Genomic DNA, 19,528 nt, shown 5'->3' on the forward strand with positions numbered 1-19,528 from the left:
GATGCCTCTTCCACGGGGAAAAGATCTCAGTAAGGGCCGCATCCTTTAAAAATCCCTTCCTTTCCCCTCCCGTAGAACGTGGAACACAGAAAACGTACAGGCCTCTTGGCCCACCACACTTTACTGAGCTAACCAAGCTGGTAAGTCAATGCCAAAGTACAAGGGGTGATTGATAAGTTCGTGGCCTAAGGTATAAGGAGTCAATTTTAGAAAACCTAGCACATTTATTTTTCCTACATAACGAGAGTGTCTTGCACCTCCAGGTGGTCCACAGCAGGGGTGACTGATAAGTTTGTGGCCTAAGGTAGAAGGAGATGAGTTATACAGATCTTGTTATATGCATGTGCAGTTCAACCCTTTGAGTGAAAATGCAGAAAGCTTGAAGTTTCTCCTCATCTCCTTCTACCTTAGGCCATGAACTTATCAATCACCCCTGCTGTGGACCACTTTCTGGAGGTCCAAGACGCCGACTTCTGCAAAGAAGGGATCCGTATGCTCCACAACAAATGGACTAAGTGTGTAAATGTAGGAAAAATAAATGTGCTAGGTTTTCTAAAATTGACTCCTTCTACCTTAGACCACTAACTTTATCAATCACCCCTCATAAACTAATTCTTCTGCCTTCACCATGTCCATAATCCCCCTATTCTCTGTAAATTCACGTACCTATTTAGAGCCTCTTGAATGCCTCTATCGTTCAAACAGATTGGCGTTAGCTCTGGGTCTAAAGTCTGGTAGTGGGAGCACTGAGGCAGTGAGAAGTGTAGACAGGGTCCTCAAAGGGGAGGCTAGCATCCATTATGGACTGAGCTGTGTCCAAACCAAGCTGTGATCCATCCAGATAGGATGCTTTCTATGACGCATTGATAAAAATTGGTAAGAGTTGATGGAGACATGCCAAATTTCCTTAGCCTCCTGAGGTAAGAGAGGTATTAATGATCTTTATTGGCCTTGGTTGAAGCAGGACAAGCTACTGGCGGTGTTAACAATTAGGAACCTCGAAACTGCTGTTTTACAAAATGCTCTCCCTCTCTCTTCCAACTCTGTGCAGGGTTGTCCTACAAAAGGAACATCAGCTGTGGAAATTACATACAGCGCCATGATTTCACACTCAACTGTCCCATTTTCTAAATTTAAAATATTAAAGTAGGATTTTTTGAGCGAATCTACAAAATATTGTGTATCATGTCAAATCAAAAGAAAATTTCCAAAACGTCTACAAATTACTAAAAATTAAAAACCAGAATTGTGAGGCTGAAGAAGTAATTATTGTGCTAACTTTCCTCAGGTACAACACTGAGCAACCTTACCAACTCAACCAATTTGTTGATCTAGAAAACTGGGTTAGTAAATTCACTGACGACACAAATTTTGGGGGTGTTGTGGATAGTGTGGAGGGCTGTCAGAGGTTACAACAGAACATTGATAGAATGCAAAACTAGTCTGAGAAGTGGCAGATGGAGTTCAACTCAGGTAAGTGTGAGGTGGTTCATTCTGGTAGGTCAAACATAATATACCATTAACGGCAAGACTCTTGGCAGTGTAGAAGATCAGAGGGAGGGGATCTTGGGGTCCCAGTCTATAGGACACTCAAAGCTGCTATGCAGCTTGAGTCTGTGGTTAAGGTGGCATATCTTGCCTTGGCCTTCATCAATTGTGGGATTGAGTTTAAGAGCCAAGAGGTAATGTTGCAGCTATATAAGACCCTGGTCACACCCCACTTGGAGTACTGTGCTCAATTCCGGTCACCTCACTACAGGAAGGACGTGGAAGCCATAGGAAGGGTGCAGAGGAGATTTACAAGGATGTTGCCTGGATTGGGGCGCGTGCCTCATGAGAACTCGGTTCACTCGGTTGAGTGAACTCAGCCTTTTCTCCTTGGAGTGACGGAGGATGAGAGGTGACCTGATAGAGGTGTACAAGATAATGAGAGGCATTGATTGTGTGGATAGTCAGAGGCTTTTCCCCAGGGCTGAAATGGCTAGCACGAGAGGGCATAGTTTTAAGGTGCTTGTAAGTAGGTACACAGGAGATGTCAGGGGTAAGTTGTTGTTGTTTTGTTATTAATTAATTACACACAGAGTGGTGAGTGCGCAGAATGCGCTGTCGATGGCGGAGGCAGAAATGATGGGGTCTTTTAAGAGACTCCTGGACAGCTACATGGAGCTTAGAAAAAGAGGGCTATGGGAAAGCCTAGGTAGTTCTAAGGTAGGGACATGTTCGGCAAAGCTTTGTGGGCCGAAGGGCCTGTATTGGGCTGTATGTTTTCTATGTTTTTATGAACTATCACTCCCCTCTCAGTCAGGTGCAACGGTGCTTTCAACAAGCCAAACCAAAATGAAGACAAAAGTGCATTCAAGACAAGTCAGGTAAATGATAATAGAGAAGCACAAATCTGGGGAAGGATACAAGACCATCTCAAAGGCACCAAACATACCTCGGAGCTCAGTGCAGACCATCGTGAAGAAGTAGAAAAAAAAAGAAACCACAGCCTAGTGACAGGCCACCACTCTAACCTTAGTTGCTGGAGAAGAATGGCACTTGTAAGAGAGGTTACTGTGACGCCAGCAGTCACTCTGAGTAAGCTGCAGAAGTTGGTGGCTGTAACTGGAGAAGTTGTTCATAGCTCCACAATCTTGAAGGCCTTGCACAAAAAAGAGTATTTATGGAACAGTGGCATGAAAGAAGCCATGGTCTTAAAAAAAGAAAATATCCTTGCCTGTAAAGACTTTGCAAAGTGTCACTTAGAAGATACCGTTAAGATGCAGAAGAAGGTCTTGTGGTTGGATGAGATTAAAGAGAAACATTTTGGCCTCAACACTAAGTGGTATGATGGAGGTTGCATCATGCTGTGGGATGCTTTTCTGCAACAGGAATGATGGGAAGATGAATGCTGTTAAATACAGAGAGATCTTGGATTAAAAACCTGCTTATCTCTGCCAGAAAGCTTCAACTGGGTAGGAAATTCATCCTTCAGTAGGATGACAACTCAAAGTACACTGCCAGAGCAAACATGGAGTGGCTTCAAATGAAGAAAATTGATGTCTTTGAGTGGCCCAGTCAGAGTCCTGACCTTAACCCGACCAAACAACTCTGGCAAGACCTCAAGATTGCTTCCCACCACTACTCCCCCACTAAACTAGCACAGCTTGATCAAGGAGGAATGGGCAAACCTTGCTCTGTCATGATGGGTAAAGCTAATTGAGACGTCTCCAAAAAGACTACTGGCTGTAATAGTTGCAAAAGGTGGTTCAACTATTTTACTGAGCACAAGTGGTGAATACTTTGGAAATGCTGGTATTTGTTTCTGAATTTTTAGCTTTTCATGCTTTACAATTTTTCCTGTTTTTAGGCTCTACTGTGGGGGGAAAAAAAAGCATGTGATCCACAAATAAAAATTTACAGTTAAATTGATCAAAATCCCTGATTGTAATACTCATGTATATGAACAAAGATTGGAGGCTGAACACTTTTTCAAGGCACTGAACCTCTGAAAACACAATTCCAATAACACACTGATGTCTGAAGAAGGGAACTTCCTCTGACTAGGTGTAGGAAAGGGCTGAGTAGGTTTACTTGAAGTTGTGGGGCAGGGCAAAGAGGAACGGTCCCTGACATCTCATGCCTCGAATTCAGCCCTTCTCTCAGTTATGGGAGATAACACAACAGCCGCTTCGAGAAGTGGCAGGTGAAGTAATTAAAGAGATCTCCTGTGCCCCATTCAAGTACCAGAGTTTCAAGCTACTGAAAGTTAACATCACCCGTAGATCCAACCACGTAGATACCATGGCCAAGAAAACATACTAGCAGGAGAGGGATTGATCGTGTGGATAGTCAGACGCTTTTTCCCAGGGCTGAAATGGCTGGCATGAGAGGGCACAGTTCTAAGGTGCTTGGAAGTAGGTACAGAGGAGATGTCAGGGTTAAGTTTCCGTTGTTATGGTTGTTGTGTTTGTTCATTTGTGTTTTTTTTTACACAGAGAGTGGTGAGTATGTGGAATTGTCTGCCAGTAACGGTGGTGGAGGAAGCTACAATAGGGTCTTTCAAGAGACTCCTGGACAGGTACATGGAGCTTAGAAAAAATAGAGGGCTATGGGTAACCCTAGGTAATTTCTAAGGTAAGAACATGTTCAGCACAGCTTTGTGGGCCGAAGGGCCTGTATTGTGTTGTAGATTTTTCTATGTTCTATGTTTCTAAGGCCCCCATTTCCTCAGGAGGCTAAGGAAATTTGTCATGCTCCTGTTGACCCTGATTCTTACAGAATGCATCATCAGCATCCGGCTCAGTAGGGCAAATGCTCTGCACGTGTCAGCAAGAAACTGCAGAGAGATTCGGACACAGCTCAGCACATCACAGAAACCAGCCTTCCTTCCACAGACTGTTGTCTACATTTCTCACTGCCTCGGTAAAGCAGCTAGACCCCCCCTCACCCTGGATGTTCTTTCTAGCCCCCCACACCCCCCATCGGACAGAAGATATACAGCCCGATAGCATGTAGCGCCAGGCTCAAGCACAGTACAGCTTCGGCCCTGCTATTGAACAGTTCCCTGGTATGATTCACCTCATCGTCCACCTTGTCACGGCCCCTGCAACTTATTATCCTGTCTGCACATTTTCTCTGTAACTGCCACACTTTACTATGCATTCTAGTATTACTCTCCCTTGTGTAATGTTGATCTGTATGGAAGGCATGCAAAACCAAGCTTCACTGTACCTCTGCTCACGTGACAATAAGTAACCTATTTACAAATTTAAAAACACCTCAGTACCCCACTGTACAGAATGACCAGACTTAAAAATATTTTTCAAACTAAACCTTTAATGAATCTTCTTTGTATAATTTTTTTCCTTTGTCCAAAGTACTACTGGGCATAACAGAACCCCTCCCCTCCTCTCTCGCTCGCACTCCTGAAGCCATTTCAAGGCAGGCAAAGGACCAGAAGTCGAATGAGATTGTGACTCTAGATGCAACCCATTTCCGATCTCGAAGTCCCTTATTTGCTTCTTGTTCTTAATCAATTTCTCCTTTTTTTTCATTTAAACATTCAAAATGTAGAATTAAGTGAATCAAACCAGCTTTTTATTTACTCCAGAATTTTCCAAAAAATCTAAACGAATAAATATGAAAAAAAAAAGCATGAATGTGTCTACCGACTTTATGTCTGCACATATTTTACAACTTAAGCCTTTTCCCTTGCCCTTCTGTTCCCCTCCCTGGTTGCTCAACCCATCTTAATTTTGTTTTATTTTGTTGCTGTTCCCTGTCTGCGTGTTACTGTCCAATTATATGGGGATCCAGTTCAGAAACCACCGCCTTCCCATGATTCGCAAAAATAACCCCCAACCTCTCGCCCGGTCGCCAGTCCGCTGCTGATTGGATTAACGGGGCCACCTGTGGATCAAAACTCCTGTAATATTTATTTACATCCTCAGTATTTGCATGGATTCAGCGGAGAGAAACATAACAAAAAGGAAAAAAGAACAGCGTCGTGAAGAGTGACATTGAAACAAGTGGCCTCGGCAACACTGGAGACAATTTCTCACGTTGAGGAGAAGGTGTTCCTCTTTCATCAATGTACAGGTCAAGACAACACAAGCGCGCACAAACACAAAAGGAGATGCAACCTAACGGGTGGGGCGGAGGAGGAGGAGGTGTTCGGGGAAGTTGAAAAAAAGTTTCCAAAGTCAATATGTTTTTTTTTGTCCCCCCTCTTGTGAAGCTCACTCCAGTAATCCAGTCAGCACATTTGGTGCCTCTCTGTAACGCGAGTTGGTTTCTCTTAAAGCGAGCCTACCAGGACAGTCTGAGGAGAGCAAATTATGCACATTGTACAGTCGCGTTCTTTCTTTTTTTTTCAAAAAAAAATCTCCCCTTGTGTACTGCCTGCTCTTCTTCGTTCTCTGTTTGCTCCTTCCTTTCTTCTGGTACAGCTTCAGGCAAGACCAAATCCTTCGGAACACTCTTGTATCGCCAGCAGCAGCATGTGACGAAGCTTCTCATAGCTCTCGTAGGCTGGAAGGTCCAGCTGGTTGAAGCTAGAGGTTAAAAACAAAAATCACGATCACACCGGGGAGAGAGAGGGACACATATGAGGCACAAGAGATTCAGATTCAGCTTTTTGCATTTATCACCAGTACAGGGCGGCAATACCTTACGGTGTCGGTGGTCACTGTTTGGGTTTCAATTCCCACTGCCGCCTGTCAGGAGTTTGCCAACCACCAACCTCCCCCCCCACCTCTGTGTGGGTTTCTTCCAGGTGCTCCAGTTTCTTCCCAAATTCCAAAGACATACGGGTCGTAAGATATGGGCATGCTGTATTAGCTGCCGTAAGCATGGTGACATTTGTGGACTGCTCCCAGCACAATCCTTGGACTGTGTTGGTCACTGACGCACGTCAGAGTCAGGCTTATGAAGTCTGTCGTTTTTCCGCAGCAGCAGAGTGCAATACATAATAATAAAAGAAACTAAAAATGACAGCAAGTAAAAAAAAAAGATTAAATTAAATAAGTACAGCAAAAAAAAATTTAAAAATATTGAGGTGATGTTCATGGGTTCATTGTCCGTTCAGAAGTCTGATGGCGGTGGGGAAGAAGGTGTTCCTGAAACACGCACACACAGGACGACTCCCCGATCACAGACACACACAGAACCATCCTCCATCACTCACACATCCACAGCCCCCTGCCGCACTAGCCCACAACCCTCTGAGCACAGGGTTTTAATCTTCCATCTCTCTTCAATCTCCAACCCTTCCACCTTCCCTGCCCTGCCTTTGTTCCTGCTGACGCGTTCCTTTACCTAAACACAGGAAATTCTGCAGATGCTGGAAATCTTAAGCAACACACACAAAATACTGGAGGAACTCAGCAGGTCAGGACCGAGAGGGTCTTGGTGCAAAATGTTGACTGTTCATTTCCTTCCATAGATGCTGCCTGACATGCTGAGTTCCCCTAAGACTTTGTGGATGCAATATAATCTAAGGATGTGCTGGAGGCAGGCCACAAAGTACAGCAGGGGCCCCCAACCATTTTTGTGTTCAAGTTCAACAGTGCGTGACAGGGAATGAGGAAAGGTGCAGCTAACTCGTATCATTTCATATTGCCAAATCATTCAACATGGCCCGGTGGTTGGGGCCATTGAAATATAGCATGCCACACGTTCGGGGAAAAAGCATCGTGCCTTATGGGGCAACAATATATTCTTTGCACACGACTGTCATTAAATTGGAAAGAGTGCAACGATTTATGAAAACGTTGCCATGGCTCCTGAATTTTAGCGTGAGGTTTGGAAGGCAGGAAAGGAGTTTATTTCTAGGAGTGTTAATAGACCAAAGGAATGTGTAAAGTCATTGGAGGGGGGTGGTACGCAGTCTTTCTACCCAGGGAAACGAAATAACAAAGCAGAGGGAGTCTCAGGTGAGAGAAGAAAAATTTAAAAGGGACCCAAGGGGGAACTTGTTCACACAGAGGCTGGTGAGTGTAAGGAACAAGCTGTCAGAGGAAGAGGTATACTAACAATACAAACACTTGGACAGGTACATGGATAGGAAGGGCTTAGAGGGTTAAGGGCAACTGGGACTAGCTTAGGGGGTGGGGGGGGGGAGATTTTGGTCAGCATGGACCAATGGGGCTGAAGGGTCTGCTTCCGTGCTACCTCACCATTTTTGGTCTCTATTTGCACTAGTTATCTTATTTTTATATATAAATATATATATATATATGTACTTTTTTTTTCTTTATTGTAATTTCTGTTCTGTTTTTATGCCTTACTCGGTACTGCTGCTGTGTAACAGTAAATTTTAGGGCATGTCAGTGATATTAAACCCAATTCTGACCCTGCACGTTGAGGGAAGAGCGTGGGGACATTGCCTTTAAGGGCACCGAAGCCTCAAGACATCAAGACTTTTGCAAACAAAGCAAATGCAGACATTGCAGTGCCGTACTATTTATTTTTATATTGTGGCTTCATGGCTCCGTAAAGTTGTAATAGTTGGGAGGAGGTAATGGAGATAAGCTCCCACTACCTATTAAATGCTGCCCGTGGCATGCGTCTCACAGCACCTCCGAAAACAAAACCCAGTGGAACTGTTTCTACTGACAAGAGCAGGGGCAAGGGTGGGTTACTGGTGCCTTAATGCCAGTCGCTTTGGGCAGATAGGGCTCCTCAGTCGTGGTTGGCAGCTCATCTAGGAGAAGGAAAACTTTGATCTCAAACCTCTGCTGCCTTGCAGTTATACCAACTCTTGGGGAGGGCTTTGGGAGTAAACCCAAAGGAAAAAAATCTGGAGCTGGAGTCCCGAAGGGAAGTCCTACGTTGAGATCAACGTTGACTGGTAACTCTTGCGATGATGTTGTACTGGCCTCTGCCGTTCCTTTGGTTCATCAGTTGCGTGGAGAGGGGGAGCTTGCTACATGGACAACAGCTTGCACTTCATATCATACTGCCCTGGCTTGCGTATCTAGACAGCTGGGATGCAACATCCCTGGTCAACCCTGACCGACGGAGGCCACCCTAACCTTACAGTAATCGTCTTTTATGTCTTACTCTGCACTTCTGCCACGAAACACAAATTTCAAGGCATATGTCAGTGATAATAAACCTGATTCTGATTAGGCACAGAACAAACTTAAACAGGAACTTTGATTCACTCAGTCCATTGTGCCCACGCCAAAGAAGAAGACGCCAATTGAGCTGATTCTGGCCGACAACCCTCTGCATTTTATCACAGACCTCCCCACTTTTGAGCACAGCTATGCTGAGCACTGCCAAAAGAAATCAGCATCTATCATTAAGGCTCTCTTTTCGCTATTGCCATCTCACTCTCGGGGTCAGACACAGAGTGAAGCTCCCTCCACACCGTCCCATCACACACTCCCAGGATCAGATACAGGATGAAGCTCCCTCCACACCGTCCCATCACACACTCCCAGGATCAGATACAGGATGAAGCTCCCTCCACACCGTCCCATCACACACTCCCGGGGTCAGACACAGAGTGAAGCTCCCTCCACACCGTCCCATTATACACTTCCAGGGTCAGACACAGAGTGAAGCTCCCTCCACGCTGTCCCATCACACAATCCTGGGGTCAGGCAATGAGTGAAACTCCCTTCACACCGTCTCATCACACACTCCCAGGATCAGACACAGGATGAAGCTCCTTCCACACCGTTCCATTATACATTCCCTGGGTCAGACACTTCCTCCACACTGGCGAATTTACAGTGGCTAAATAACACACCGACCCCTCATGTTGTTGGGATGAAGGAGGAACCTGGAACCCCCTAGGGGCATGGGGGTAATGTGCAAACTCCACACACACATGCAGGCAGTGCTGTCCTCTAATATCCCTTTAGATAAATAAGCCAAGGTAAACTACAGACACTGTAATTACTCACCAAGTGTGAGCGGAGGGCAGCCTGTCGGTCGAGCGATCGTCCCGGTGAATCTGGAACTTCTGTATCCCGTTCATCCCTTCCAGAGCCGCAAAGCCCTGCAGCGGGACCTTGGATGTGCCAGTGACAAACTGCAGGAACTTGGCACGGTCAGCCTGGTCGAAGGAGCGTAGTGCCCGCCAGAACCACTGGATCTGTGGGTGGAAAAAAAAACCACAGAGCTGGGTGTGAGACTTCAGCAAGCACCTTGACCAGACTGTTAGCTCCGCCACAGACGGTTCCAAGCCTGGCTGTAAGAGGAGGGTCGGGCATGGGGCTAGCAACCTGTAAAAAACCCAGAGCTACAGAAACGCCTACACCTGCGGACAACTTGACAGACTGGCCTGGGACAGAGGACTTTGGCAAGCTACAGCCGGTGGCCTATGCCACAGTTGGGATGATGGGTTTAACCAGCTTATTAACTTGATTCAGTTCCTCCACACCCAGTGACTTGGCATAGCTGTCTGTAGCAATCAATTCCACAGATACACAACACCCTGGCTAAAGAAATTCATCTTTGTTTGCTCTGATCCTAGACTCTGCATGTCATCTGAGCTGGAATGGGCCAACTGCAGCACTGAGCCATGCCCATAGGAGATTCCAGTCAGGGAAAAAAACAAACAACGTTCTGAAAAGGTACGCTCTGTGACAGAATGTAGTAAGCAAAAAGTAGTAAGGTGAAAAGTAAAAGTGGCAGGCCGACAAATCCAGGGCAAGCATCAAAAAGGGCCACTTTTCAACATAATTGTATAAGGGCTAAGAGAGTTGTAAAAGCGCACCTGAAGGCTTTGTGTGTCAATGCAAGGAGCATTCGTAACAAGGTGGATGAATTAAAAGTGCAGATTGTTATTAATGAATATGATATAGTTGGGATCACAGAGCCATGGCTCCGGGGTGACCAAGGATGGGAGCTCAACATTCAGGGATATTCAATATTCAGGAGGGATAGACATGAAAGAAAAGGAGGTGGGATGGCGTTGCTGGTTAGAGAGGAGATTAGAGCAATAGAAAGGAAGGACAGAAGCCGGGAAGATGTGGAATCGATATGGGTAGAGCTGCGTAACACTAAGGGGCAGAAAACGCTGGTGGGAGTTGTGTACAGGCCACCTAACAGTAGTAGTGAGGTTGGGGATGGTATTAAACAGGAAATTAGAAATGTGTGCAATAAAGGAACAGCAGTTATAATGGGTGACTTCAATCTACATGTAGATTGGGTGAACCAAATTGGTAAGGGTGCTGAGGAAGAGGATTTCGAGGAAGGTATGCGGGATGGTTTTTTGAACCAACATGTTGAGGAACCAACTAGAGAGCAGGCTATTCTAGACTGGGTATTGAGCAATGAGGAAAGGTTAATTAGCCATCTTGTCGTGGGTGACCATAACATGGTGGAATTCTTCATTAAGATGGAGAGTGACATAGTTAATTCAGAAACAAAGGTTCTGAATTTAAAGAAGGGTAACTTTGAAGGTATGAGATGTGAATTAGCTAAGATAGACTGGCAAATGACACTTAAAGGGTTGACGGTGGATATGCAATGGCAAGCATTTAAAGATCGCATGGATGAACTACAACAATTGTTCATCCCAGTTTGGCAAAAGAATAAACCAGGGAAGGTAGTGCACCCGTGGCTGACAAGGGAAATTAGGGATAGTATCAATTCCAAAGAAAAAGCATACAAATTAGCCAGAAAAAGTGGCTCACCTGAGGACTGGGAGAAATTCAGAGTTCAGCGGAGGAGGACAAAGGGCTTAATTAGGAAGGGGAAAAAAGATTATGAGAGAAAACTGGCAGGGAACATAAAAACTGACTGTAAAACCTTGTATAGATATGTGAAAAGAAAAAGATTGGTTAAGACAAATGTAGGTCCCCTACAGACAGAAACAGGTGAATTGATTATGGGGAGCAAGGACATGGCAGACCAATTGAATAATTACTTTGGTTCTGTCTTCACTAAGGAGGACATAAATAATCTTCCGGAAATAGTAGGGGACAGAGGGTCCAGTGAGATGGAGGAACTGAGGGAAATACATGTTAGTAGGGAAGTGGTGTTAGGTAAATTGAAGGGATTAAAGGCGGGTCAATCCCCAGGGCCAGATGGTCTGCATCCCAGAGTGCTTAAGGAAGTAGCTCAAGAAATAGTAGATGCATTAGTGATAATTTTTCAAAACTCTTTAGATTCTGGACTAGTTCCTGAGGATTGGAGGGTGGCTAATGTAACCCCACTTTTTAAAAAAGGAGGGAGAGAGAAACCGGGGAATTATAGACCGGTTAGCCTAACATCGGTGGTGGGGAAACTGCTGGAGTCAGTTATCAAAGATGAGATAACAGCACATTTGGAAAGTGGTGAAATCATCGGACAAAGTCAGCGTGGATTTGTGAAAGGAAAATCATGTCTGACGAATCTCATAGAATTTTTTGAGGATGTAACTAGTAGAGTGGATAGGGGAGAACCAGTGGATGTGGTATATTTGGATTTTCAAAAGGCTTTTGACAAGGTCCCACACAGGAGATTAGTGTGCAAACTTAAAGCACACGGTATTGGGGGTAAGGTATTGATGTGGATAGAGAATTGGTTGGCAGACAGGAAGCAAAGAGTGGGAATAAACGGGACCTTTTCAGAATGGCAGGCAGTGACTAGTGGGGTACTGCAAGGCTCAGTGCTGGGACCCCAGTTGTTTACAATATATATTAATGACTTGGACGAGGGAATTAAATGCAGCATCTCCAAGTTTGCGGATGACAAGAAGCTGGGCGGCAGTGTTAGCTGTGAGGAGGATACTAAGAGGATGCAGGGTGACTTGGATAGGTTGGGTGAGTGAGTGGGCAAATTCATGGCAGATGCAATTTAATGTGGATAAATGTGAGGTTATCCACTTTGGTGGCAAAAACAGGAAAACAGATCATCATCTGAATAGTGGCAGATTAGGAAAAGGGGAGGTGCAACGAGACCTGGGTGTCATTATACACCAGTCATTGAAAGTGGGCATGCAGGTACAGCAGGCGGTGAAAAAGGCGAATGGTATGCTGGCATTTATAGCAAGAGGATTCCAGTACAGGAGCAGGGAGGTACTACTGAGTTGTACAAGGCCTTGGTGAGACCACACCTGGAGTATTGTGTGCAGTTTTGGTCCCCTAATCTGAGGAAAGACATCCTTGCCATAGAGGGAGTACAAAGAAGCTTCACCAGATTGATTCCTGGGATGGCAGGACTTTCATATGATGAAAGACTGGATGAACTAGGCTTATACTCGTTGGAATTTAGAAGATTGAGGGGGGATCTGATTGAAATGTATAAAATCCTAAAGGGATTGGACAGGCGAGATGCAGGAAGATTGTTCCTGATGTTGGAGAAGTCCAGAATGAGGGGTCACAGTTTGAGGATAAAGGGGAAGCCTTTTAGGACCGAGATTAGGAAAAACTTCTTCACACAGAGAGTGGTGAATCTGTGGAATTCTCTGCCACAGGAAACAGATGAGGCCAGTTCATTGGCTATACTTAAGAGGGAGTTAGATATGGCCCTTGTGGCTAAAGGGATCAGGGGGTATGGAGGGAAAGCTGGTACAGGGTTCTGAGTTGGACGATCAGCCATAATCATACTGAATGGCGGTGCAGGCTCGAAGGGCCGAATGGCCTACTCCTGCACCTATTTTCTATGTTTCTAGAACAGTAGGGAACAAGCCTACCACAGTGCCTAGGACCTTTAGATTATTAATACAACCCAGTAAGATGACTCAAGGTAAAATACATCAGTAATGCAAAATGCAGATTAGTCAGCTGACATTCGCCTGGATTCACAGCTTTTCTCCCGGAGGAAGAACAAATTTCCCTTATCATGTCCCGGCCAGCGACAGCACGTTAAATATAGGGGGAAACTCCTACACCATTTAGTTACACATTCCCAGGGTCAGACACAGAGAAGCTCCCTCCACACTGTCCCATTGCATATACTCAGGGTCAGACACAGAGTGAAGCTCCCGATAGACTGTCCCATCACACCCTCCTGAGGTCAGACACAGAGAGAAGCTCCCTCCACACGATCTCATTGCATATACTCAGGGTCAGGCACAGAGTGAAGCTCCCTCCACACAATCCCATCATGTACTCCCGGGTTCAGGCACTGAGTGAAGCTCCCAATAGACTGTCCCATCACAACCTCCTGAGGTCAGACACAGAGTGAGGCCCCCTCCACACCATCCCAGGGTCAGCTCCTTTTACACTGTAACAGTTTACACCCCATAAGGAAGTAACAGCTATTGTGTAAAGAGTAAGGGGTGCAGAATGTCATAGCCCACCTGTATGGAGTTAACCTGGTACTTGTGGTATTCAGTGTTGGCTTTCAAGTCATCGATGTCAATCGTTGGTAGACCAGAGATGAGTAGCTCCAACTCCTGCTCCGTGAAAATTGATATCAATCGCTTGGGGATGATCTCGTAGAAGCCCTCCAGGAAGGCAGCCAGCTGTTTCCGGATAGCACCTGCCACAAAGCGCAAGGAAAAACGAGTTACACCCAGTGGCCACTTTATTAGGCACATCTGCTCACTAGTGCAAGTATCTTCTCAGCCAATCATGTAGCATCAACTTAATGCATAAAAGCATGCAGATATGGTAAAAAGGTTCAGTTGTTGTTCAGACCAACCATGAGAATGGGGAAGCAATGTGATCTAAGTGACTTTGACTGTGGAATGATTGTTTGTGCCAGATGGGGTGGTTTGCGTATCACAGAAACTGCTGACCTCCTGGGGTTTTCATGCACAACAGTCTCTAGAGCAGAGGTTCCCAGTCTGGGGTCCATAGACCCCTTGGTTAATAGTAGGGGTCCATGCCATTAAAAAGTAGGGGACCCCTACTCTAGAGTTTACAGAGAATGGCACGAGAAACAAAAAATATTCAGTGAGTGGCAGTTCTCTGGGTGAAAACGCCTCGTTGATAAGGTCAGAGGAGAATGGCCGAACTGGTTCAAGCTGACAGGAAGATAACAGTAACTCATATTTTAGAACACTGCTGAGCAGATGAGAATCTCTGAATGCACGACACGTCAAACCTTGAAGTGGATAGGCAATAGCAGCAGAAGACCACAAACATACAGAGTTACCACTTTATTAGGTACAGGAGGTATCCAATAAAGTGGAGACCTGAGTCATTTTCATAAAACTGACCCTTTGATCCAGCTGGACTTTTTTTTTTCAAGAATATAAGATATAGTAGACCATTTCATCCATGAAGCCTGCTTTTACGTTCCAAGATCATGACTTACTGATTTCACTGCAATTTTCCTGCCCCATGTCCCATCATATCCTTTAGTGTTTTGGTGGAAGAATTGAGTGCAGGAGTTGGGATGTAATGCTGAAATTATATAAGATGTTGGTGAGACCTAATTTGGAGTATTGTGTGCAGTTCTGGTCACCTACCTCCAGGAAAGGTAGCATTCTGGATAACCTCTCACCCCTTCTCTTCACCTCCCTCTCCTCATTCCCTTTCTCTCATGGTCCACCCCCTCTCCTATCAGATTTCTTCTTCGGCCCGTTACTTCTTCCAACTATCACCTTGCAACTTCTTACTTTACCCTCCCTCCCCCACCTAATCCATCTTCACCCTCATCTGGTCTCACCTATCACTAGTATTGTTTGTACTCCTCCCACCTCCTTAATCTGGCTTCTTTCCCCATCCTTTCCAATCCTGATGAGGGGTCTCGGCTTGAAATGACCACTCTTTATTTTCCTAGCACGCACGTAGAATATAAAGAAATCACAGCAGTGCCTCTACTTGCTTAGGAGTTTGCGAAGATTTGCATGACATCTAAAACTCTGACAATTTCTATAGATGTGTGCTGGAGAGTATCCTGACTGCTTGCATCACAAGCTGGTATGGAAAAACCAACGGTTTGAATGGAAAATCCTACAAATTGTAGGGGGTACAGCCCATCCATCGCAGGTAAAGCCCTCCCAACGATTGAGCACATGTACAGAAATGCTGCTGCAAAAAAGCAACATCCTTAATCAAGGGCCCCCACCACCCAGGACTTCTCCCTGCTGCCATCAGGCAGGTAGTACAGGTGCCTGCAAGGAAATAAAACTCAGATGGTGACTGTTGTGGACTGAAAGTGAGAAGGGGGCAGGAAGGTTGGTGAACCCTTTGCATTTACCTGGTTTTCTGCATTAATTATTCATTAAATGTGGTCTGATCTTCATCTAAGTCACAATGATAAACACAATCTGTCTAAACTAGTAACGCACAAACATTTGTAATCTTCTCATCAATACTAAGTACACCATTTAAACAATGACAGTCTAGGTTGAAAAAGGTATGTGGACTCTAGGGTAATGCCTGAGGGGAAACTGTTCCCTAGCCCTCCAGACCAACCCTGGGTCACTCACCGGTCATCTTCATCTGACAGACCAGATGAACATACTCCTTTTTGTTCTCTTCCGTCACGACAACGTGCGTCCCGTTGGGCTTCAGATCCCGTACCTCACACACACCAAACTCCTGCACCTGTGGGGAAAAGGGACACCTTGTACTTGTATTTTTCCGAAGCAATTCACAAATCAAGCAGAGAGCGGGTAGGAATCCAAGTGCCGAAGAATTGTGAAAGCCCAGGTGGGAGATTAAGACATTCCCGCAGGATGAGATGGTGCGATAAGCCCAAATAAGATGCTAAAAGAATTCACAGAGACTCAGGAGAGTTGAATGGCCCCAGGTGGGATGTTAAAATGTAAATAGAGACAGAATAAAGTTGGATCTTTAGATATTCACTGAGTGGTATAAACTCAGGTGAAAGATTTGAGTATTGACACAGTGAGGAGAGAGAGTGAAGGCATTACATTTTCAGAGTGGGACAAACCCAGGTTGGGTACAAAAATATTTATGGAACGGAATTAAGATGCCAATAGGGATCGAAGATAAGACTCTTAAACAGATCTTTCACACGATAAAGATGAACTCTTAAACTCTCTATGTTATCATGGTCCTTCCAAGGGAACAGATCTTTAACCAGTGAGGTTACTATCTGTATTTCCCCAAGCTGATTCTTTGGGGTAGAGTGTTTTACATTCCTGCCATAGTTGGGATAAAAAGTTCCCACCAGACTAGATTTATTAGTGATTGTCTTGTCAACTCAACCAAGAAGCATCCTGAACCTATTCTTTCCATCTCTTAGGATGGGATGGTATCAGAGAGGAGGTTCACAAGAATGATCCCAGGGTTACCTTATGAAGAGTGTCTGATGGCTGTGGGCTTGTACTTGCTGGAGTTTACAAAAATGAGGGAGGGTCTCTTTGGAACCCATCGAATATTGAAAGGCTGAGAGATAGTGGATGTGGAGGCAAGGTTTCCCATAGGACCAAAGAGCACAGCCTTAGAATACAAGGATGTCCCTTTAGAATTGAGATGAGAAGAAATTTCTTTAAAGAGTGGTGAATCTGTGGAATTCATTACCACAGACAGCTGAGAAAACCAAGTCATTGGGTATATTTAAAGCAGAATTTGATAAGTTCTTGCAGCACACACAAGTTCTTGATTAGTTAGGCCATCAAAGGTGACAGGTAAACGAAGAGGGGGAAGGACTGGAATCATGAAGTGCTTTGGTATCAGTAGAGTGAAATGCGCAACACCATTCAAAGAGCTGGCAAGGAGAATATTAGGTTCAATAGCTCATTGACATGAATGATTTCTTAGGGGTTGGGAGGGCCAGACTTCTTGCCAGTGGCTGGAGAGGGATGACAAGCCCCTTGGATGGCCTATTAGCGATACCTCTGTACTGAAGGTGAGCTCATAGCCGAGAGTGGAGACATCATTTTCCAGCAGGTACACCAGCCCTTGATAAAAGTGATAGTCTTCACTCTCCATGTCTGTATACCTGTCAATGAAAGCAAAGCAGCAAAGTGTTAAAAAGAAAGACTCCCAAGCTGCAGAGATGCCCGTTTATCTGTCCACATACCTGCAGGACGTGGAACAGCATGGGGCTTGGAGTGTGGGCGAGGTGTGCAGCAGACCAGGGAGACCAGAATAGTAGAATAAAGGCCCTTCGGCCCACATTGCTGTGCCAAACCAATTAAATTACTAATCAAATGGGCAACTAAACTAATCCCTTCTACCTACACAATGTCCATATCCTTCCATTTCCCTCACATTCACGTGCCTATCTGAACGTCTGTAATGTTTTGGCCTTTTCCACCATCCCAGGCAGCGCATTCCCAGCACCCACCACTCTCTGTGCAGAAAACAGATGTATCCCTCACACCTCCTTTGAAATTACCCCTCACCTTAAATGCATGCCCTCTGATATTAGACACTTCAATGGGAAACAGATATTCTACCCTACTCAATCTATGCCTCTCATAATTTAATAAACCTCTATCAGATCTCCCCTGTTTCAGAGACAACAAACCAGGTTTGTCCAGCCTCTTGTTATAGCACATGCCTTCTAATCCAGGCAGCGTCCTGGTACAGCTCTTGTCCAAAGCCTTGACATCCTTCCTATAATGGGGTAACCAGCAGTCAGGAACATAGCTATGTTTATGTACAAGCTGAATCCGACAAGTTATTACATCTATGCAGGGGTTGGCGGCTTTGTCGCCACACGTGGCCTCAGTGGTCCTGCTTTATTTCGTTCTCAATCCTTCAAGGATTCTCAGATACCTGCAGTGTGTAAAACAGGGGCGACACGGTAGGCATAGCGGACAGCGCAATGCTTTACAGTGCCAGTGATCCGGGTTCAATTCCTGCTGCAGTCTGTAAGGAGTTACTCTCCCTGTGACCACGAGTGCCCACAGCTGGCCAGGGTGGTCAAGACGAAGTGGAGTATGCTTGTCTTCACTGTCTGAGGCAAAAGATGTAGGTGTGGGGAGGTTGTATATTATACTTGTAACAATCACTGGTTAGGCTGCACTTGGATATTACAGTCTGCCTGCTCCCAACCCATGCAAAAAGGGTCTCCCAATGCAATGAAGGATCTCCTTGTCACCCCCGTGTTTCCTGCTTACACAGCATGCCAGGTGAGAGAGAAGGAGAGCGAGGGTACCTGACGGATTTGCCCAAGATGTGCTTGTAGAAGGAACGGGTAAAGTAGCACTCCAGCAGCCGGTTGTCGTAGACCGCCTTGGCCACGATCCGCCCCACGAACTTGAAGTAGCTGAGGTGGTTAGGGTTGCAGTGTGAAGATGGGTTGATGGTGTAGGTGACGCGGTCGCCAGGTGATGTGCGAAACAGGGCGTACATGGGGTTGAACATCTCCCGGGAGATAATCATGTACCACTCGCGCAGCAGGCCCCCTGCGTCCTGCCCTTCCTCCCCTTCGAAGACGATGTACCTGGAAAGGCAAAGTCAAAGTCAAATTGATTGTCAAAGTATGTATACAATGAGTATTAAATAATACTGAGAACAGGAGTTGAAGAGCATTTGAAATTGAGCGTGGGGGTTGTGGAATCAAAGTGAATTCATTATCAGAGTATGTATGTCACCATTTACTATCCTAAGCTTCATTTGTTTGCAGGCATTCACAGTAGAACAAAGAAATACAATAGAATCAATGAAAAACTACACACAAGTACAGACAACCAACCAATGTGCAAAAAAGACAAATACAAAACGTTCAGAGTTCATGGGAGTGAAGTTATCCGATGCTGATTCAGAAGCCTGATGGTTAAAGGGTAGTAACTGTTCCTGAACCGACTTGGCCAGAGGGTTTTGATAAACACAAGAGACTGCAGATGCTGGAAATCCAGACCAAAACTCATAAAATGCTGGAGGAACTCAGCAGTCAGGCAGCATCTATGCAGGGGTATAAACGGTCAATATTTCAGGCCAAAACTGAGTCTTGATGAAGGGTCTCAGCCTGAAGCATCGACTGTTTATTTTCCTCTGTAGATGCTGCCTGACCTGCTGAGTTCCACTAACGCTTTGTACATTGCTCTAGGGTTTGTTCTGGTGTGTGATTAGCTGCCGGGAAAGCTAGAGTTGAGCAGTTCAGATACAGAAGCCCGCCAGGTGACACCAATAGCGTTGAATGCACAAACCATGGATTTCTCCAGCCGCAATGGCGAACGGCGGCATTGACGGGGGTCTGCTGTTGGGGAAAGCTGTGGACTGGATCA

At 45.4% G+C, this 19,528-nt stretch overlaps 1 protein-coding gene across 1 annotated transcript in view; it reads right to left on the reverse strand.

Annotated features, from left to right (window-relative positions):
* Positions 1-4,509: 4,509 nt before the first annotated feature.
* The window catches only part of huwe1 (HECT, UBA and WWE domain containing E3 ubiquitin protein ligase 1), a 286,355-nt gene continuing 271,336 nt past the window's right edge, over positions 4,510-19,528 (reverse strand). The window contains exons 79-84 of the mRNA XM_063034669.1: positions 18,457-18,744; positions 17,187-17,292; positions 15,812-15,929; positions 13,730-13,911; positions 9,402-9,592; positions 4,510-6,038 (exon numbers count right to left, since the gene is read on the reverse strand). Of these exons, the coding sequence (XP_062890739.1) occupies positions 5,936-6,038; positions 9,402-9,592; positions 13,730-13,911; positions 15,812-15,929; positions 17,187-17,292; positions 18,457-18,744 (988 nt within the window). The 3' untranslated portion in view covers positions 4,510-5,935. The remainder of the gene's footprint in view (positions 6,039-9,401; positions 9,593-13,729; positions 13,912-15,811; positions 15,930-17,186; positions 17,293-18,456; positions 18,745-19,528) is intronic.

Source organism: Mobula hypostoma, chromosome 28 (genome assembly GCF_963921235.1).
Source record: "Mobula hypostoma chromosome 28, sMobHyp1.1, whole genome shotgun sequence".
NCBI lineage: Eukaryota > Metazoa > Chordata > Chondrichthyes > Myliobatiformes > Myliobatidae > Mobula > Mobula hypostoma.